The 21,465-nt window shown below is 52.3% G+C and overlaps 3 protein-coding genes across 3 annotated transcripts in view; 2 read left to right on the forward strand and 1 right to left on the reverse strand.

Moving 5' to 3' along the window:
* The window catches only part of LOC137847427 (talin-1-like), a 44,767-nt gene extending 39,177 nt beyond the window's left edge, over positions 1-5,590 (reverse strand). The window contains 2 exon segments of the mRNA XM_068665700.1: positions 316-479; positions 5,516-5,590. Of these exon segments, the coding sequence (XP_068521801.1) occupies positions 316-445 (130 nt within the window). The 5' untranslated portion in view covers positions 446-479; positions 5,516-5,590.
* Positions 1-21,465, forward strand: part of LOC137847036 (non-lysosomal glucosylceramidase-like) — a 393,739-nt gene that overhangs the window by 362,459 nt on the left and 9,815 nt on the right. The window lies entirely within an intron of this gene.
* On the forward strand, positions 5,124-10,302 carry LOC137847021 (cyclic AMP-responsive element-binding protein 3-like protein 4). Its single transcript, XM_068665253.1, has 9 exons — positions 5,124-5,837; positions 6,282-6,762; positions 7,006-7,115; positions 7,344-7,439; positions 7,922-8,028; positions 8,179-8,247; positions 8,400-8,484; positions 8,618-8,696; positions 9,934-10,302. Exons 1-9 carry the CDS (start codon positions 5,679-5,681, stop codon positions 10,056-10,058), a joined length of 1,311 nt encoding a protein of 436 aa, XP_068521354.1. The 5' UTR covers positions 5,124-5,678; the 3' UTR covers positions 10,059-10,302.

Below are 21,465 nucleotides of genomic sequence, written 5' to 3' on the forward strand. Positions count from 1 at the left end.
CAGCAACAGGTTGTGAACAGCCTGAAATAAATTTGGCTTGTTCAAAGCTGCAGTAGTGGGAAGGGGGCTTTCTGTCCTGAAAATACCAGTGCCTACCAGTGCCTAAAGGAAGCCTGTCCCAGGCAGGTGAGAGGCTGTTTAGGGCAGTTCCAGGGGCATGAAAAGAAGAAAAAGGAGATGCAGCTGGGAAAGCAGAGACCGGGCAGCAGGAGAGGACAGGGGATGAGCCCAAGAGCAGGGCAGAGCCTTGTCCCTGCACCACACGGCCAAGATGGGGTCACTGGGGCTTGTTGACTGTCCACACTGAGGACTTACACTGTCCCATCTGTGCTTTAGGCACCCGCTCCTGGATCATGCAGCAGGCATCGTACACCATGGTGGAGGGCTCGAACTGCATCGTCTTCACCACACTGCCAATGCTGATCTTCAGCGAGAGGGCAACCATGGTGGTGGCAAGACTGTTCCCACACCTGCGTCACCTTCCAGAGGACACAACTGGGTCAGCTCTCCTTGCCAGGCCCCCACGCATACCCCAGGGACCTGATGGTGGCCGAGATCTTCTCAGCTGGAGATGTGTGTGCCCACTCCACCATACATGCGTGGACGTGGCAGTGGGGGAGCAGTGGATTCTGTTCATGTGCAGCAGCGGCCGCAGCCCTCAACCAACAGTGAGGAGGAAATGTGCCAGCAGCATGGCGAGATAAGGTGGGACAGCATGACAGAAGGGGTTTTAATTATAATTACCATGACACAGAAGCTGCAAGAGGAAAAGCCCACTTTGACCCGAGACCAGTAGCGTCTGGCTCCGCTATCAGTGAGCAGTGGTCCCACGTGGGCAACCCAAGGTGCCAAGCCTGGAAACCCTGTGTGCGCTTCCTGGGGGTGCAGAGCTCTTGGGGAGAAGACAGGGACACCTGCGCTAGGGGGCACAGGCAATGCTGGGTCAAGATCCAGCTCTCAGTGCTCCCCTGCTTGACGCAAGCCTCTGCCCCACTGCCAAGGGGCAACTTGCCCATCCCTGCCCTGCTCAGCAGTGCCCCTGACCCCATGCTCCTTCCCCTGCCCTCTGGAGCCTTCTGGCTTCCATCCGGGCTGACCTGCTCCAGGCTCCCTCAAGCCGCAGCTGGCTGAAGGAGGCACAAATCCTGGTGGATGCACACCATGTTTGCCCGAGGCTGAGCGGGAGGAGTACGGTGTCGCCTCCACTAGCACATGGAGCCACTCCAGCTGTGCATTCCTGAGCCATTTGGCAATGCTGCTTGCAGGAGCCCTCACAGAGGCCCTCGGCCCCCACCAACTAGGAATGTAACACAAACAGGGCCCCTGTGCATGCACCCTGACCTGCAGCCCCTGAACAGGATGAGTCCCCAACACTGGGCAGGTTGTGGTGCAGTGTGGACGAGGAGTAGCCAGTGCTGGAAGGGGCTTTTTGAGCATTTCACAGGCAGGGTGGGCCGCTACAGTCAGTGGGATGGTGTTTGTCATCTTCCCTATATCTAAAAATATTCTAGAGCTGAGCACAGGGCTGCTTTCCATCTCTGCCCCTGGGGAAAGGACGTGCTGTCTCCAGGACAGGGACTAGGACCAATAGGAGCATAGCACAATAAAATTAACTCTATCCCAGCCCAAACCAGGACGTTACAAAGGAAACATGGTGATAGAGCAAAAAATGATGGCGCGAGCAGGCAGGAACCCTTCCAGCCATGCTGTGAGGCCACCAGCATGATGACTATCCCAGCAGCCCTACTCTTGAGCTTTTTGACAAAAACAGTGAGTTCAGAGGAATATAACACTCTGCAGGGCAAGCTGGAACATGCGCTGAATAGGAAATACACCATTTTACAGCAGGATAGGGGCAGCTTCATGCCATGTGCACTCTTCCAGCTCAGTACAGACCCACAGGTCCTCCACAACCATCAGCAGCTGCATGTGGCCAATGCCAGCGGCCTCACACCTTGCTGAAAGCAGAGTGCTGCCTCGCAACAAGTGAGGCACTGAGAGCTTGGGGGGAAAAGGACACTTGTACTTGGCGTTACAGCTTCATGCCAGACGTAACGCTGCAGACACTTTGTCGTGGTTTAACCTGGCCGGCAGCTAAACACCACGCAGCCGTTTGCTCCCCCTCCCCCTCCCTCTCTGGGACGGGGAAGAGAAATGGAAAGTGAAGCCCGTGAGTTGAGATAAAGACAGTTTAATAAGACAGGAAAATAATAATAACAATAACAATAATAATAACAATAATAATAATAATAATACAATGATGACAATAGTACTACCACTAATAATATGTACAAACAAGTGATGCACAAAGCAATTGCTCACCACCCGCTGACCGATACTCAGCCTAACCCCGAGCAGTCCGGCCCCCTCCCCCAGCTAGCCACCCCTAGATATTGTTTAGCATGATGTCAGACGGTATGGAATACCCCTTTGGCTAGTTTGGGTCACCTGTCCTGGGTCTGTCCCCTCCCAGCTCTTACTGCACCCCCAGCCTGCCCGTTGGCAGGACAGAGCAAAAGGCTGAGATGTCCTTGGCTTAGTATAAGCACTGCTCTGCATCAATTAAAGCATCGGGGTGTTATCAGCACTCTTCTCATCCCAAGCCAAAACACAGCATTCCACCAGCTACTAGGAAGAAAATTAATTCTGTTATAACTGAAACCAGGACACACTTATGTACAAGGTGCTTAAAACATCAAGCAAGTAGCCAGAGGCAAGCGAGATGGTTCAGTGCTATTTCCATGTTTTGAGAAAACGCTTTATGCTCCAGGCAGCCGAGCTTTGCTCCCATCAGTCTCTAAAGCAGAAGTGGTCTCTGCTATTTAAAGCAGCACATCTCAAACCTCAGAGCAATCTGGCAGTGGCTCATCACATGAGGTTTGCAAATCTGTCTGGTTGCCTCCTCCAGACACAGTGCTGTGTTGGGTCTGTCTGAGCTGGAGTCACCTTTCCCTGCAGCAGCCCACACAGTGCTGTGCTCTGCACTCGTAGCTGGAACAGCACTGATATCACTCCAGTGTTGTGTCTATTGCTGCGTAGTGCTGGCACAGCATCAGGACTCCTTCTAAGCCCCCAAGAGACAGCAGGCTGGGGGTGGGCAAGTGATGGGGAGGGGACATTGCCAGGGCAGCTGACCTAAACCAACCAAAGGGATATTCCATAACACCTGATGTCACACTCAGTAATAAAAGGGGGGGCTCTCGTGGGGGAGGGGGCTGTTCCTCCTGAACAACTACTACACGTTTGAGGCCCTGCTTCCCAGGACATGGCCGAACACTGCTCGCTGATGGGAAGTAGAGAATAATTTTTTCTCTCTCTGTGCTTCCGCGCGGACTGATTGTTTCTTTTCTATCTGTTTTTCCTTCCCATTCCCTTTCCCTTTAATTAAACCTTTCTCATCTCAAACCTCGAGTTCTCTGTGTTGTATTTTCTCCCCCTTCCTCTTTGAGGAGAGGGGGAGTGAGAGAGCGGTTGTGGTGGAGCTCGGCTGCCCACCTGAGTAAAACCACCACAGTCCTTGGCCACAGCTGCGGCCATGTGGTGGTGAAGCCCCAGGTGGCTTCTGCCTCGGGGTGCTATGTCAAGGACAGGAGTAGGCATGTCTGCATTTCAATTGAAAAAGCAACAGAAGTCATTCCAGAGCATGGTTCTGCTGCCATGCTGAAGCTGCAGGAACATCTTGGAGGCTCCAGGCTGGTGACACTAGTGCTGTCCCCCCAGAGCAAGCTGGCACTGGGGGCACCTTGAGCACTGCCCACCCACTGGGCAGAGGGGCTGCAGCACTGGTGTTACACTGGGCACAAAGCAGCCACAGCGACAAAGTGTAAAGTGATGGAAGAGGACAGCCAGCCTCATGCCATCCCTCAGGAAGGGGGAAAAAAAAAAAAAAAAAAAGAATAAAAAGGAGAAAAAAGACTTGACAAATGCACACCACATTTCTGCACTGACTACACTGCAGGGAAAGCAAACAAGTCAGCAATCGCTTACTGGTATGCGAAGGCAGATATGCCAGCGCAGCAGCAGTGTGGCCAGCTGAAGGCACTTCTGCATTTCGCTGTAAGCTCTTCCTCCATGATGCAGCCCCACCAGCAGCAGATGCCTTTTGTCCCTCCACCTCTCACACCCCAGCAGGGGCCACTGGCCCCGGGAGCGAGTTTTCCATCCTGTACATAATTGCTGCAATTCTGTCTACTGACCTGAGAGTACTGCTGCAACAACAGGTACAGGGCAAGTTTTACATTAACAACAATAATAATAAAAAAATATAAAGCCCTATAGGGTTTTTGTTACGCCAGAGGCTGTGCTTGAAGACAGCCTCCACAGCACACTGATGGCAAGTTTCCAGAAGCTGCAGACCTTTATCAAACAAACAGATTTCTCTCTTTTCACTATACTGGTGCTGAAGGAAGCTCTGGGTGTTACTGCCACACTGAACTGTCCCTGGGAAAGGCCCTGCACCAGGTGGGGCCCAGCCCTGGCTGCAGGAAACTCTCCCAGCCCTTCTGCCTGGGGTCCACAGCCAGCCTCAGCCTTGCCACTCTGCCAAAGCCTCCTGTGAAGGTTTAGGTGGTGATGCAGGAACAGGAGCAGCCTGCAGCAGCTGGGAAGGTCTAGAATTTATTTTTTTTGTGTGGTTGTTTTTCTTCCTTTTAATCTCAGAGAAGGCAAAACAATTGCTAGGCCACATGTACAGCTAGGTCTTGAGGCACCACTGCAATGCCTGCAAGCTGCAACTCTGCCTTGATGCAAGGATTTGTGTGGTGATGCAAAGTTAATTTTTAGCCCAGAAAAAAACAGAAAATCAACTTGCCTAGCCCAGCACCTATGCCCATAGCAGAAGCGTGGCTTCATGGGGCTGGAAGTGCCAGAACGTGGAGGCATTCCTGCTGGGACAGTAGCACGGAGCTGCTGGTGGTGGCAGAGGTAGACGACAGCCCCACAGCTGATGCACTCTGTTTCTTGCCTTCCTCCTCCTCTTCCTCCTCTCCATCTGGAGCCATGGTGGGTACTGCAGGTGCTTGTTCCCACCCTGCCACCAGCCCCCAGCGGGGTCATCAAGCGGCAGCACTGCTACCAAATATGGGGCTGACGCCATTGGCTGGTTGAAAGGACTGGGAGGGGAAATGCAGCCACGGCCGCGGCCCCCGCCTCACCCCACATCCTATGCGGGATCAAGGACGCTCTGTTAGGTGCTGCTGGTTCGGGGCCCGGGAAAGCAGGACGCAGCCGCGAACATCCCCCGTGAGCCCAGGGCAAGAAGAGGAGCGGCCGCGCGTTTCCTCGCCCCACTCCCCCCCAGCCCCAAGAGTCCCCGGTACAGCGGCTCCCGCCCCAGGGGTCCACCCGCCGACAGAGTCGCCGCGTTGCGGCGTGGCCCGGCCCCAAGCCCCAAACCCGATAAGCGGGGGGAGGCGGGGGCGGGGGAAGTGAGGGGTGTCCCAGAGCACCGGGACCCTCCCGGTAAGGAGTCCCCGCGCTAGGCGAGGCCGCGTCGCCCACGCCCCTGGCCCCGTACCTGTGCACGAGCAAGAACAGCGCGCCAGGCCCGCCGAGGCTGTGCAGCAGCGGGACGGCACCGCCCGCTTCCCGCCCCGCCGGCCCACGCCGCGCATGCGCTAGGCCCCGTGTGCCACTGGACAGAGCGGTGCGGTGGCCTCGGTCCCCGCACATCGGCACCCATGACCCCCACCGGGCATCCCCAACAGACCAGTTCCGCACCCACCCCCACTCCTCCGCCACCCGCGGGCAGCTCCCAGCTCCCGCCTCGCCGCGCGCGCTCCCGTGCCATCGGTCAATGGCGGGGCTCGCGCCACTGCATCACCCGGGGGCGGAGCGAGGTGAGGCGGGACTGTGTGGTGCTGCGCGAGGGCTTCTGGGAGGGCGGTGGCGTCACTGGCGGGTGGTGGATGCAACGTCCAGGTGAGGCTATGACTGGGTCCATGATGGGGGCTGGGTTGGGGTTGTTCTCGTTCACTTGGTGGCTCCGCGGTTGGGGGCGGGAGCGCGCGCCCGTGCCTTCCTGGGGCTCTTCTGTCAGCCTTATCTCTTGCTGTCTGCTCTGTGCGTGCTGCTGGGGCATAGAGGCCTGGCTGGTCCCGCTCTCTTTCACTGCTCTGCCAACGCCCGAAGCCCTGCTGCCCCATCCTGCTTCACTTTTCCTTTTTCCTCCTCCCTCCGGGGCACCTGTCTGAAGCCTAAAAGCTTCTTGGTGTCCCGGGTGCCTTTATGTTCAGCGGCACCACCACCAAAGGCCTGGGGCTCACTATGGGTGTCTCGTTCAGATGGCATGCCCAGAGGACCTGGCTGCCCTGGCAGACAAGGACCTGCTTGGCTTTCTCTTCAGCGATGACACTCATGACACTGTAGACCCAGGGGAGGAGAACCTCTTGCTGGAGGACTGGGGCCTGCCAGGGCCCAAGGTGAGTTCTGCAGGAATCTGGAGGCTGCTGGGTTTGGCTCCCTGCTTAGCAGAAGGCTTTTCTCCACAGCTCCTAAACAAGGAGATGGATGATTTCATCAGCCACGTGCTGAGCCCCTGTGAAAATGAACCAGGCCCACTGCAGGGCTGTTCATCTGCTGACAGTGACAGCGGCATTTCTGAGGATCAGAATCTGTTCCATAGCCCTGGCAGTGACTTTGCCAGCAGCCCTCAGAGCTTGGATATTGTGCAGTTTGATCACAGTTATTCCCTCCATCAAGACTGGCCTGCACTGGAAAGCATGAGGGCTGATATGGCAGAAGGAGATGTTTCCATTGACTTTGGTAAGTGATGTGTGTGTGTGTGGGGGGGGGGGGGGGGTCTTTTTGTCCTAGCTACAGGCGGTGCCATGCCTAGCAGAAAAGCACCCTGACACAGGTTTTGTGTGGGGGCACAAAGTAGCAATGGAGAGACAAGTTTCATGGTTTTCTGCTGCCATAAAATTGCAATTCCATGCTACTCAAATCTGGCTGGTGAGGTGTTTGTGCTGCTTCACTGAGGCCCGTAGCTTGACTCTCCTTCCCCAGAGACATGGATGGGTTTGGAAAGCACAACTGAGGCACTGGAACAGAGCTCCAGTTTCCCAATTGCCATTGATGTGGACGCCAGACCCCAGCTCATGCCTAGAGCCACCATGCAGATGCCAACAGCTGTGCCTAAGGAAGCGTGTGGTGGTGGGCCCAGCCTTTGCTTCTCATCCCATCTCCCCTTTTTTCTAGTCTTGGCTACTCTGAGGGATATCTTTGGGGAAAGCGTGATAGTGCTTTAGGAGAGCTTATCCTCGTTCTGCATGCCTTCTCTGTCCTGGGGTGGATCCCCCCTCCCTTTACTTTGGATTCTCAGTAGGTATATTTCTGCTGTTTTCCAGCCTGACTTCCCAGAACTGATGCTGACTGATGAAGAGAGGCAACTCCTGGAGAAAGAAGGTGTTTCATTGCCAACCTGTCTGCCACCGACCAAAGTGAGTTCTCACTGCAGCCCGTCACTCCCAAGCAGACTTGGATTCCTCAAACACTTCTACACTGAACATGTAGGACAGTGCCTCGACAGGGCAGTGTACGGCAGGACTCAGGGTCCTGCTCCTTCCTTCAGTGCCCTGGCTGCTCTCAGTGTCCCCCCCCCCTTGTGACTGATTGCAGGAGGCAGTTACACTACAAGTGTTTTCAGCCTTCTTCCCACCTGCCTGGTGGCTCATGACCTGCATGCTTTTCATCTTCCTTCAGTGTGCTTTGCTTTTCTGGTATACTGGGAAACTGCCAGTATTATCAGCAGGTCAGAGTTTGCCTTGCAGCTTGTGCAGTTCATTCACTGGTGTGGGAAGAGCAGAGGACAAAAATACATAGGTTTCTGCCTTTCTAAGCAAGGTTGAGTGCTATGCAGGATTTGTAAGGGCTAGGCTGCCATCACCTTGGAGTGACTGCTAATGAGAAATGGCTCTTGCAGGCTGAGGAGCAGCTTCTGAAGAAAGTGTGTCAAAAGATCTGGAACAAGCAGTCAGCCCAGGACAGTCATCACAGGAAGAAGATCTATGTGGATGGCCTGGAAAACAGGTATGGGTACACAGCAGCTGTGCTGCTGCTGGGGTCTTGCCACCATGGGCAGAAAGAGAGCAAACCTGATGATCCTTGTGGGTCCCTTCCAACTCAGGATATTCTATGATTCTCTGTTTTTCCCCTATGCTGTTTGTCTGTCCTGGGCAGGGTGGCAGCCTGCACAGCTCAGAACCACGAGCTGCAGAAGAAGGTGCAGCTCCTGCAGAAGCAGAACATGTGAGTTTTCTTTGGATGTGGCAGGAGATGTGGTGGGTAAGGTTGTTCCTCTGCTTGGGATTGTGGTCTGTCACTGGCTGCAAAAGGGAAGGAGGGGTGCGCAGCTTGTGGATCAACTGCTGTGCTAACCTGCTGTGCCTGCTCTCCTTCAGGTCTCTGCTTGAGCAGCTGCACAAACTGCAGGCCTTGGTGAAACAGTCCACCACCAAAATGACCACATTGAGCACCTGCGTCATGGTGAGTGGCTTCAGCTCCAGTGTTTGGGAAGGGGCCTTGGCTGTCCCCGTAAGTTTGGGAGACAGGTGTTTATTGCAGCCAGTAATGCCTTTTCATATCCTTTTGCTGTGAGCTCTGCTGATCTTGTTTCCAGGTCCTGGTTCTGTCCTGCCTCATTGTCTCGCCCAGTTTCTACTCGTTTGGGAGCAGAGGGCTGCATCCAGAGCTTGGAGGTGAGTGCCCAGGGGGCTGAGCATGGTTCCAGGGAAAGTGCTGCCCTCCAGGGTAGAGCACTTCCCACAGAGCCCAAATTCTCAGACACTTCCAACCCAAGAGCCCCTCACCTATGATGAGCATATGGTTTGTCTTCCCTTTCTCAGTCCAGTTCAAGACCCTTCCCCAGCCCTGTTGCAGAGACCTTCCCAAGGTTAGGGGTGATATCAGAACTGCCCAGATCTGCTGTCACTTGGAGTGCAGGCTGTGCTTGTGCTTGGCTGCTGTGAAGCATCCTCACCCCACCTCCCTGGGAGGAGGCAGCCCTGATTGAACAGTTTGTTCTCCTCTCATGGACTTGGTGGTGGCCTGTGCTTAGTAGGATAACAAGAGGTTGATGGATCCTGCTCTTGAGTTGGGAATGATGAGGCAGCTCTCCCTCTTACAGCGCTATTGTAGCAGATTCGTGAGTTCCCGAACCAGGCTTGGCAGACAGCACACAGCAGGCAAGAGGAAGCTGTGCTGGAGAGGCTCAGCCCTGAGCCTGAGGACACCTCACTGTTGGGCAGCCTCAGTCAGTCACGGGAAGAGGGGCAGAGTCCACCCAAGCCTGATTCAACAGCAACTCATCCTCTGACCCTCCTGCGACAGCAGGCTCCGAGCTGAGCCATCCCCAGCTGCAGGAGCAGCGCTCCTGGAGTAACCCCTTGCACTCTGAGGTGCTGGTGCCATGGAAAGCCAAGAGTCAGGAGTGGGTGGAGTGTGCTGCCACTGTTGTCATCCAGCAGCACCATGCTGATGAGATGTGACCATCACCTCCTGCTTGCTGCCTACCAGGGTGAGGCAGGGCACCCTGTCAGGGAGAGACAAGCAGAACTGTGTCAACAGAGAATCTGTCAAAGCAAATGCTTTTAAATAATCTCCTGATTGCTGGCAGCTCAGGGTTTACCAGAGGAATCATTTTACAGGTTATCTATTTCTACACCCTGCTCTGTATATCTGTAACAGGAGCCTGCCTGAGATGGGGTGGAAAGCTCTGGGAGCTTTGTTGCCTTCCTCCTGGGCTGGGGAAGGGCTGTGGTATGGAGAGTGAAGGCAGCTGGGCCTGAGATGCCAATACCTGATCTGACTGGAGGCAGGTGGTGCAGAATGCTGCTGTTCATCTCCATCTGGGCAGGAAAGAAGCAGAACAGGCTCAGTCCTGCCCTTCTTACTGTGTCTGGTAGCCACAAGCACTTCTTCCTTGTCTTTCCCCAGTAACTCTGCAGTGCTGTCTGGTGTTTGGGTGTGAGATGGCAAGCTGGATAGTGACCTTCAGTGACAGGCAGTGGTCCTGCCCTTGCGACAGCCCCTATGCTTCCCCTGTTTCTGGTAGCTGTTGAGCCATGGGCTTGCTGCTGGCCTGGCTAGAGAAGGTGTTGGGGATTCCCAAGCTGTGTGAGCCGGTTCCCTTCACAGGGGCTGAGCCTTTCTTCTTTCACAGCCCAAAGCCGGACTTCTGCCCCTTGGGGAGAAGGAGCAAGGCTACTAAGGGGGAGCAGACCCAAGAGCTGTGAAGCCTCTTGCTCTTCTGAAGACTTTCCTGTCTGCAGGCTGGATCTGGAGCTGTGCCAAGCTTTGCAGTGAGGCAGTCAGCTGGCTCTAGCTGCTCTGTGGGGTGCAGCAGCTGCTCTGTGAGCTGGAGCTTGGTGTCCTTCCTGCAGTACAGCCCGGTGGTACCTGCTGAGCACCTCTCCTTGCCCTACTTCAGATCTAAGCTGGTGAGGATGTTTCATTGTTAATGAAGTGGAAATAAAATATGCTGTGTAACTGTGCCCTCCATGGTCTTTTCAGTCTGGGATTGGGCTGACCAGGTGAGGCTGGGCAAGGGGCTGGGAGTATCACAGAAGTACCCCCAAGTGCAGGAGTCCCACTTCCAGTCTAGCAGAGGCTGGGGATGTGTGAACACCCTGGAAACAGTTTGGGACAAACAGGTGGTGCCAGTACACATTAATGACACCCGTGTACGGGGAGTGGCGGCAGCAGGCCCATAGCACCATGCCATGCACAGCGGCACTTAGCACAGCAGAACTAAGTAACTTCCCTTGGAGGAAGTGCAAGGAGCTGTTGTCTGCTCCCACTTCTGCTTTTGTAACAAGAAACTGCACAATTGCAGGAAGTGAAGCAAAGCTGGAGTGGTGTAATAGCCCCCATCCCCTCAGCCAGGGGGCCCAGGGCTGACCCTGCCAATGGGAAGGCAATGGTTGCTAAATGAAGGCTGTGTGCTGAGCTCAGTTGGGATCATTGGATCCATGGAGGCACCAGCAGCTCCTGAGCTCAGGCTGTAGAGCCCAGCATGAGGTTTGGGGTGCAGGAACCCAGAGAGGCAGGCAGCACCATGCTTATGGCAGAAAAGCACAGGAAAAGGTGCTTGTGTAGATGGACAGGAAGTAAAATTGTTTGCTGCATCTCTGTTTGCAGAGGAGAAAAAGTGGAAGAGTGCAGCTCATGCATGGACTGTGCCTTGGGACAGGTGACAGCATGTTTCTGCCTCTAGGATGAGGTGACCCTGGGAAGGCAGCCACTGCTCCTTCCCCAGGGACCTTCTGTGGTGCCAGCTTGGTCTAGGAGCTCCGGCCTTGCTTTTGGTTTTGTATCTTTATTGATGATCTGGATGAGGGGATTGAGTGCACCCTCAGTAAGCATGCAGATGACACCAAGTTGGGGGGGAAGTGTCTATCTGTCGCAGGATAAGTAGGCTCTGCAGGAGGATCTGGATAGGCAGGACCAATGGGCTGAGGCCAACTGTATGAAGTTCACCAAGGCCAAGTGCCGGGTCCTGCACCTGGGGCACAACAACCCCAAGCAGTGCTACAGGCTGGGAGATGAGTGGTTGGAAAGCTGCCTGGTGGAGAAGGACCTGGGAGTACTGGTGGATAGTCGTCTGAATATGAACCAGCAGTGTGCTCAGGTGGCCAAGAAGGCCAACAGCATCCTGGCTTGGATAAGAAGTAGTGTGACCAGCAGGTCTAGGGAAGTGATTGTCCCCCTGTACTCGGCTCTGGTGAGGCCACACCTCGAGTACTGTGTTCAGTTTTGGGCCCCTTGCTACAAGAAGGACATCGAGGTGCTCAAGCAAGTCCAGAGAAGGGCGACGAAGCTGGTGAGGGGTCTGGAGAACAAGTCTTATGTGGAGCAGCTGATGGAGTTGGGCTTGTTCAGCCTGGAGAAGAGGAGGCTCAGGGGCGACCTTATTGCTCTCTATAGGTACCTGAAAGAAGGCTGTAGCGAGGTGGGGATTGGTCTATTCTCCCACATGCCCAGTGATAGGATGAGGGGGGGAGGTCTAAGGTTGCTCCAGGGGAGGTTTAGGTTGGATGTTAGGAAGAACTTTACCGAAAGGGTTGTTAGGCATTGGAATGGGCTGCCCAGGGAAGTGGTGGAGTCACCATCCCTGGAAGTCTTTAAAAGACGTTTAGACGTAGAGCTTAGTGATATGGTTTAGTGGAGGACTTGTTAGTGTTAGGTCAGAGGATGGACTAGGTGATCTTGGAGGTCTCTTCCAACCTAGATGATTCTGTGATTCTGTGAAGATGTAAATGGAAAATGTTACCTACAGGTTTAGCACAAATAAATGGTGGGAAAATCGTGATACCATATTATATTGGATGGTAATTGAAGAACATAATAAAGCATGCTGGGGAGCTGAAGTAGTATAAGAGTTTTTAAGTAGAAAATGGATAGGGCCTAATTTGTATACTATTGTCAGACAGGTATCAAAACAGTGCCAGTCATATATCTTAAAAATAACCCACAGACAGGAATCAAACCCCAAATGGGAACAATAGGGAAGGGAAATGTTCCTGGGAAACAGTGGCAAATTGATCTTTTTCAAACTCCTAGGAAAAGAGGGGTTTAGATGTTTATTGGTACTAACAGACACCTTTTCCAGATGGCCGGGAGCATTCCCATGTAGAACTAACAAAGCCAGAGAATGAAATTATAGTGAGATTTGGTGTACCCTCAGTGATGTCATCTGACAGGGGACCACAGTTCACTGCAGAACTGACCCAACAAGTCAGCAAAGTGCTAGGGATTGACTGGCAACTACACACTCTGTATAGACCAGGGGCGAGTGGCCAAGTGGAAAAAATTAATCATTTGATAAAACAACAGATTGCTAAAATCTGTCAAGAAACCAATATGTATTGGTATCAGGCGCTACCCATGGCACTTAGAATTAGAACTAGGCCTAGGAGCAAGGAAAAACTAAGCCCCTTTGGGATATTGTATGGCAGGCCTTACCAAATGCCATACAAAGGAGAAGATCTAACGCAAGTAGGAAACCAATATTTATGACAACATATTATAGTTTTGGGCAAGCAACTAGAACAAATCAGTAAGAACGTTTTAGGCACTAGACCTTTTATTAGCCTCCCAAGGGGGAGTATGCACTTTAATAAATATTTGTAGCTGTATGTATGTAAATGAGGCAGGACGAATTGAGACTGATCTCAAAAAATATTTGGAAAAGACCAAGATCTTACATAAGGTAGTTCAAGATGACACCTTGTGAGGTTTTTGAGAATTATGGAACGAACTGACCTCTTGGTTACCCAAATTTTCTTGGCTTAAGCAATTGTTTATAGGAATATTGATCTTGCTTATACTAGTATTCTTACCCTGTGTATTAGTACAGTGTGCATTTTGGTGCTGTATAAAAGGACTAGATGATTATGAAACCTGGAAGTGTAACCGAATCAAGCGCCAATTAGAAACCTGTAAGAATTTTATGAAAACTTTGAATCAAGAAGGAGTGCTATAAGCAAAAGAATTTGCCTTAGGATAAAGAAAAGGGGGGACTTGAGACAGGGAACAAGAAAAAGGATGTTGATTCCTAGGTCTTAGCTAGCACAATTGTATGTTAACGACCCCAAAGATAAGGGAGACTGTATGCATAGATAAGGGAACCAGCAAGAACTGGCTTGACTGCTGAAGTCTGTCAAAGACAGGAAGGGCCAAAAAGTTAGCAGCGAGGAAGACTTATGCCTTCATCAAAAGACCACCAGAGTACACTGGATGACCACCCAAGGACTCCAGTACACATGCAAATAGGGTTGGGAACTAATGCTTTGCCTGGACTGCCTGAAACCTGGCACTGAGCTGCTGCCAGGATGGCTCCAGCCTAAACGTTGGTGTAGTGAGCACCTTGGCGGAGGCAGGCTAGAGTCATGCCATCCCCTGCTTCTGCCTCCAGGCTGGGGCTGCTGCAGGGTGGCAGCATTGGCTGTTGCGGCTTGCTCATGGGGGCATGGGGCTGAGCTGTGAGGCCATGCTGCTCTGCTGGAACACTTCAGCTGGGGTTGTGGCAGGGCTCTGCAGCACAGGAGGGGGCTGATGTGCATGGGGCAGGCTCCAGTGTGGGGCACAGCAGGGCTGAAGCAGAGGGGGTTGCGGGTTCTGTGAGGGAAAGCAGAGGGATACGTGCTCAGTGGGGCCAGGCCAGCTCCCAGGGATGGGGTTTCCCACGTTTTTTCCACCTTTGCTGCCCCTCCTTACACACTCCAGAGCTGGGCAGACTCAGGCTGAGCTCAGTGCAGTGCTGTCAGGGCCAGTGGCCACTGTCACTTGAAAAGGGAGCTCAGCCCTGCCGCCTTCTCACAGATCTGGAGGTGCAGGTCATCCAGACCTTCATGTGGCACTGGTTTGATGTTCCCACAGCTTATTATGGCACAGGACCTGTTCAGCTTCTAGTGCCATGGCCTGTATGGAAAAACACCACGTCGGGGCTGTCACTGCCCCATCCAGTCTCTGCTGAAGCTGCCGACAGCTGGAGCCAGCAACATTTTGGGGTGGCAGGGATGCAGCAAGCAGGGGCTGGGCACCCGGCCAGACAGAGCCGTTCCTCCCCATCAATTTCAGACACCTCAAGAGGAAGCAGTGGCGTGCCAGGGAGGTGATGCACGTGGCGGGGACGAGCCCCATACCCCCACAGGTGGGAAGCTCTGATTTCCCCCCTCCAGGAGGACCAGGGAGGTGTGTGGGAGATAGGGGTGGTGCTCAAACACTTTGTCTAGATCCCAAATAAAACCTGTAGTTTCGTTTGTTCTCTCTTGCTGCCTCCTGCTTGCATGAGCCCTCTGAAGCTCGGCTTTCCTTCTGCATGGCCTCTGAGCATCTCAGCACACCACTGCCCAGTGCTCACACCAGGCACTGGGTACTGGTGCTATTTAAAATGTTTCTTAAGGCCTCGCTGGAGGAAAAGGGATTTGGGCAGGAGGTGTTAGCCTGGACATGCCATGGGTACTGTTCGTAAAGTGAGCCATCCACCCAGAACCAGAGGCATTTGTGATCCCATTGCTGCCTAACTCCCCTTCCTCCAGACAGCCGTACCAGGCTGCTCTTCTGCAGCCTGATCCAGTACACAGTGTCCACATTGTTCAGGAAGCTCTGGGGAAGGAGCAAAAGGGTCTTTTTGCAGCTTTTCCATGGCATTTAGAGGCTGTTGTATCTTCATCTCCCCACCAAAGCTGAGTAGCTCTGATGCCCCATTCCAACCTAGGGGTGCCAGCATCCTGTGCCACCACGCCGTGCTCCGGGGATGACCCTTGCACCATCCAATGCTTCAGCAGGTCTGGCCCCTCCAAATGGAGCCCTCGGCTACCACTCTGTACCGCATGGTCCAGCGACTCCAGGATTTGGTAACCAGGATCTGAAAGTATTTCTCACACTCTGCTCTGCTGTCATCCCACATCTCCAACAAGATGAAGAGGCACTTGCCGCGGTAGAGCAGCCAGCCTGAGGGGTAAGCAGTCTGGGGATGGGGGCGCAGCTCAGGCGTCTGCCAGGCTGCAGGTGCTGGGGGGGTGGGGTGGGGGTGGGGGGGCTGCATCTCCTGGCAGAGCTTCAGCCTTCGAACCACCCCGTCCCCAAAAAACAGTGTCTCTGCCTTGATGTTGTGGCTGCCTAGAGGTGCTGGGGCTGCTCCATCGCTCCTGCATAGCCATGCAGGAGCACAGCAGGGTCATGGTGCTCTCCCTGGCGCTGAGCTTCCCCTTGTTATAAATGCTCAGCTCAATCTGACTTTAGTAATATTTATAAAAGAATATTTATAAAAGGTATAAAAGGCAAGTAAACAGCACTGGGTGCGCGGGGAGTCTACGCTCCACCAACACGCACACACGAACATCAAACATTCTAAATATACAGAACATTGCTTTTACATACTAAACCCAAGTATGCCATATACATATGTACAATCAGAAAAGGTAACAAACAATCCTTTAAGTTCCATAACTTAACAGTCTCCATTTTCCATTCCTTTTCTTGACTACAAACAAGTCTCCATTTTCCATTCCTTTTGAACAATATGTCTCGCTTTAAGTTGTCAAGCAACTTGGTCTTCAGGCCTTATGTATCCCGTTCTTCCTGGATCGAAGAAAAGCATATCCATCTCCTTTTCAAGGCCAATAGGCCTGGGTCAGAGGTTGGACTCTGTCGTGGTTTAACCCGGCCGGCAGCTAAACACCACGCAGCCGTTCGCTCACCCTCCCCCCTCCCTCTCTGGGACGGGGGAGAGAAATGGAAAGTGAAGCCCGTGAGTTGAGATAAAGACAGTTTAATAAGACAGGAAAATAATAATAACAAAATAATAATAACAATAATAACAATAATAATAATATGGTGATAATAGGGAAAATAATAATAATATGTACAAACAAGTGATGCACAATGCAATTGCTCACCACTCGCTGACCGATGCCCAGCCTAACCCCGAGCAGTCCGGTCCCCTCCCCCCAGCTAGCCACCCCTATATATTGTTTAGCATGACGTCAGATGGTATGGAATACCCCTTTGGCTAGTTTGGGTCACCTGTCCTGGGTCTGTCCCCTCCCAGCTCTTACTGCACCCCCAGCCTGCCCGTTGGCAGGACAGAGCAAAAGGCTAAGATGTCCTTGGCTTAGTATAAGCACTGCTCTGCAACAATTAAAGCATCGGGGTGTTATCAGCACTCTTCTCATCCTAAGCCAAAACACAGCATTCCACCAGCTACTAGGAAGAAAATTAATTCTGTGCTAACTGAAACCAGGACATCTATCCACCCCTTATTCCATACCATTTATGTCATGCTCAGGTTACACTCTTTTCCATACATTCTAATTAGTCACCTATAGTAATCATGGTAGTGATAACATACAGTATAATATACTATTTAACATGGTACAATTCAGTTCATGGGCTATTCTCACCCAGTATTAAATCTCCTTGAGGTACACACCGGACCTCTCCGTTCTTTTGCATCACCCACCAAGTGTATCCAGGTCCCTGAGCGAAAACAATTCCACGAATAGGTTTGCCTTTTCCTGAGGCAGGAGTAGCCCAGACTGTTTTACCCAGCATATTTTTTACATGCACTACAGGAACTTTATCCCCATCTACAGTACGTAACAGGTTTGATTGGGCAGGTCCAGCTCGGTTGGTAGATCCCCTAGTATTGACTAACCAGGTGGCCTTTGCTAAATGCGTATCCCAGTTTTTGAACGTCCCAGCGCCCATTGCTTTCAAGGTAGTCTTTAACAGGCCATTGTATCGTTCAACTTTCCCGGAGGCTGGTGCATAATAGGGGATGTGATACACCCATTCAATACCATGTTCTTTGGCCCAAGTGTCTATAAGGTTGTTTCGGAAGTGAGTCCCATTGTCTGATTCTATTCTTTCTGGGGTGCCATGTCGCCATAGGACTTGCTTTTCAAGGCCCAGGATGGTGTTCCGGGCGGTGGCATGAGGCACAGGATATGTTTCCAGCCATCCGGTGGTTGCTTCCACCATTGTAAGTACGTGGCGCTTGCCATTGCGAGTTTGAGGGAGTGTGATGTAATCAATCTGCCAGGCCTCTCCATATTTATATTTCAGCCATCGTCCTCCATACCAAAGAGGCTTTGACCGTTTGGCTTGCTTGATTGCAGCACATGTTTCACAGTCATGAATAACCTGTGCTATAGCGTCCATGGTCAAGTCCACCCCTCGATCACGAGCCCATCTGTATGTTGCGTCTCTACCTTGATGGCCTGAGGTGTCATGGGCCCATCGGGCTATAAATAATTCACCTTTATGCTGCCAATCCAAGTCCACCTGAGCTACTTCAATCTTAGCAGCCTGATCCACCTGCTGGTTGTTTTGATGTTCTTCAGTAGCCCGATTCTTGGGCACATGAGCATCTACGTGGCGTACTTTCACAGCCAGGTTCTCTACCCGAGCAGCAATATCTTGCCACAATGCAGCAGCCCAGATGGGTTTGCCCCTACGCTGCCAGTTGTTTTGCTTCCATTGCTGTAACCATCCCCACAGGGCATTTGCTACCATCCATGAATCGGTGTAGAGATAGAGAACTGGCCATTTTTCTCGTTCAGCAATGTCTAAAGCCAGCTGAATGGCTTTCACTTCTGCAAACTGACTCGATTCACCTTCTCCCTCAGCAGCTTCTGCAACTCGTCGCGTAGGACTCCATACAGCAGCCTTCCATCTCCGATGCTTCCCCACAATACGACAGGACCCATCAGTGAACAGGGCATATTTCTTTTCATTCTCTGGCAACTGGTTGTACAGTGGGGCTTCTTCAGCACGACCCACCTCCTCCTCTGATGATATCCCAAAGTATTTGCCTTCTGGCCAGTCCATGATCACTTCCAATATTCCTGGGCGACTGGGGTTTCCTATTCGAGCCCGCTGAGTAATCAGTGCAACCCACTTGCTCCATGTAGCATCAGTTGCATGATGCGTAGAGGGGACCCTTCCCTTGAACATCCAGCCTAGTACCGGCAATCGGGGTGCTAGGAGGAGCTGCGCTTCAGTACCGACCACCTCCGAAGCAGATCGAACTCCTTCATATGCTGCCAATATCTCCTTTTCAGTTGGAGTATAGCGGGCCTCAGATCCTCTGTATCCCCGACTCCAAAACCCCAGAGGCCGACCTCGAGTTTCCCCAGGTTCTTTCTGCCAGAGACTCCAGGTGGGGCCGTTCTCCCCGGCTGCAGTGTAGAGCACATTCTTTACATCTGGTCCTGTTCGAACTGGCCCAAGGGCTACTGCATGGACTATTTCCTGCTTGATTTGTTCAAAGGCTTGTCGTTGTTCAGGGCCCCACTCAAACTCATTCTTCTTACGGGTTACTTGGTAGAGTGGGTTTACAATCAGACTGTAATTTGGGATGTGCATTCTCCAAAACCCCACAACACCTAGGAAAGTCTGTGTTTCTTTTTTGTTAGTTGGTGGAGACATAGCTGTTATTTTGTTGATCACATCCATTGGGATTTGACGACGTCCATCTTGCCATTTTATTCCTAAAAACTGGATCTCTCGTGCAGGTCCTTTGACTTTATTTTGTTTTATGGCAAAACCGGCTTTCAGAAGGATTTGGACTATTTTCTTCCCTTTCTCGAAAACTTCCTCTGCTGTGTCACCCCACACAATAATGTCATCGATGTACTGCAGGTGTTCAGGAGCTTCCCCCTGCTCTAGCGCAGACTGGATCAGCCCATGGCAAATGGTAGGGCTGTGTTTCCACCCCTGGGGCAGCCGATTCCAAGTATATTGGACTCCCCTCCAAGTGAAGGCAAATTGTGGCCTGCACTCTGCTGCTAGAGGGATGGAGAAAAATGCATTAGCGATATCAATTGTGGCGTACCACTTGGCTGCCTTCGATTCAAGTTCATACTGAAGTTCCAGCATGTCTGGCACTGCAGCACTCAGTGGTGGCGTGACTTCGTTCAGGCCGCGATAGTCCACTGTTAGTCTCCACTCGCCATTAGACTTTTTCACTGGCCATATGGGACTATTGAAAGGTGAATGGGTCTTGCTGATCACTCCTTGGCTCTCCAATTGACGAATTAGCTTATGGATGGGGATCAGGGAGTCTCGGTTAGTGCGATATTGCCGCCGGTGCACAGTTGTGGTAGCGATTGGCACTTGCTGTTCTTCGACCCTCAGCAACCCCACAACAGAGGGGTCCTCTGAGAGACCAGGCAAGGTAGATAATTGTTTAATGCCCTCTGTCTCTAAGGCAGCTATACCAAAAGCCCACCGGAACCCTTTTGGGTCCTTGCAATATCCTCTTCTAAGATAGTCTATGCCAAGGATACATGGAGCATCCGGGCCAGTCACAATGCGGTGCTTTTCCCACTCATTCCCAGTCAGACTCACTTCAGCCTCCAATACAGTCAACTGCTGAGATCCTCCTGTCACTCCACAAATATAGATGGGCTCTGGTCCTTTATAGCTCGATGGCATTATAGTACATTGTGCACCGGTGTCTACTAAAGCCTTATACTTCTGTGCGCGTGATGTGCCAGGCCATCGAATCCACACAGTCCAATAAACTCGATTGTCCCTTTCCTCCCCCTGGCTGGAGGCAGGGCCCCCCTAATCCTGGTCAGAATCTTCTTCGTTTCTGTGTTTGAAGGACTGTCTGCTGGAAGTTGGAGCAGCAAACTTTTCGGAGAATCCCTTTTTCCTGATTGTTTTCTTTTTCAACTCACGTACCCGTGCCTCTAGGGTCGCGGTAGATTTTCCATCCCATTTTCTCATGTCCTCTCCATGGTCTCGTAAGTAAAACCACAGGGTGGCACGGGGTGAGTACCCACCATATCGTCTTCCTTGTGTGGTTGAACGCCTACCCCTGACAGCTGAGACACTGCTTTGTACAGGTGCGGAGGAGAATAATCTCTCTTCAAGTTGGTGAAACTTTTCAGAAAGTGTTTTCTCCCAGGTGTTCTCTTTTGGTCGGTGGACACTGGTTGGTTCAGGTGGGGAGGACAATAGATTCTCTTCAAGTTGGTGAACCTTTTCAGAAAGTTTCTCCACAGCTGAGACGCAGGCCTGTAAGGAAGAGGAGAGACTTTCTTCGTACTGCCGGAGTTGTTTAGCCGCTTCATCCACTGTGGGTTCCTCATCCTCTTTCCAGGCCATTATTGCCAATGAGCTGGCATATGATGATGGTGCACTCCGTACAAACTTCCGCCACATGGGTCGTGTACACTTGACTTCATCTGGATCTTTGGATGTTTGTCTCTGGTCTGGATCCTCATAAATCACTTCCCGTACGGCTAATTCCCTCAGGTACTGGATTCCCTTCTCCATAGTGGTCCACTTGCCTGGTAGACATAAAAGTTCTTCCTTGAAGGGATACCTTTCCCTCACAGCTGAGAGGAGACGCCTCCAGAGGCTGGTGGATTGTGCTCCATCTGCAATTGCTTTGTCAATGCCGGCGTCTCGAGCAAGGGATCCCAGCCGCTTGGCTTCCCTGCCGTCTAATTCCACACAATTGGCTCCAGAGTCCCAGCACCGGAGCAGCCAGGTGACAAGCTGCTCACCTATACAGCGACCAAAATCTTTTCGCACATCTCGTAGCTCGCGCTCGTTTAGGCTTCGGGTAGTTACTGTTGATTTTTCGACATCCTCATCTTCCTCCTCCTGAATCCTTGATGGCCCAGCGTCGTCGTCATCTTCGTCATCTCTATACCTAGTTTTGGCAGAAGCCTTACCTGGGTTGGCAGAAGACTCTCTGCGTTCTAAGCGACCTGAATCTCTATACCATTTTTTCACCTTCTCTACAGGGGCAGCTTGCACTGCTACTGCTCGTTTCTCTGACTTTGTTACAGAGTCTGCTACAGGGGTTGGAATACCCTCTGCAGGGTCAACTTGCACTGCTACAGCTCGTTTCTCTGACACGGCCACAGGAGCTGGAGCGGCTGCAGGAGCTGGAGCTGGAGCTGGAGCAGTTGCAGGAGCTGGGACTGGAGCAGCAGTAGGAGC

This window comes from Anas acuta, chromosome W (genome assembly GCF_963932015.1).
Source record: "Anas acuta chromosome W, bAnaAcu1.1, whole genome shotgun sequence".
Classification (NCBI taxonomy): Eukaryota; Metazoa; Chordata; class Aves; order Anseriformes; family Anatidae; genus Anas; species Anas acuta.

Bases quoted from the DNA above. Each gene is read 5' to 3' on its own strand.
- LOC137847021 (XM_068665253.1), top strand. From the start codon at position 5,679: ATGACCCCCACCGGGCATCCCCAACAGACCAGTTCCGCACCCACCCCC. The intron at 6,763-7,005 runs GTAAGTGATGTG...CTCCTTCCCCAG, and splicing joins AGATGTTTCCATTGACTTTG to AGACATGGATGGGTTTGGAA. The intron at 8,248-8,399 runs GTGAGTTTTCTT...GCTCTCCTTCAG, and splicing joins CTCCTGCAGAAGCAGAACAT to GTCTCTGCTTGAGCAGCTGC.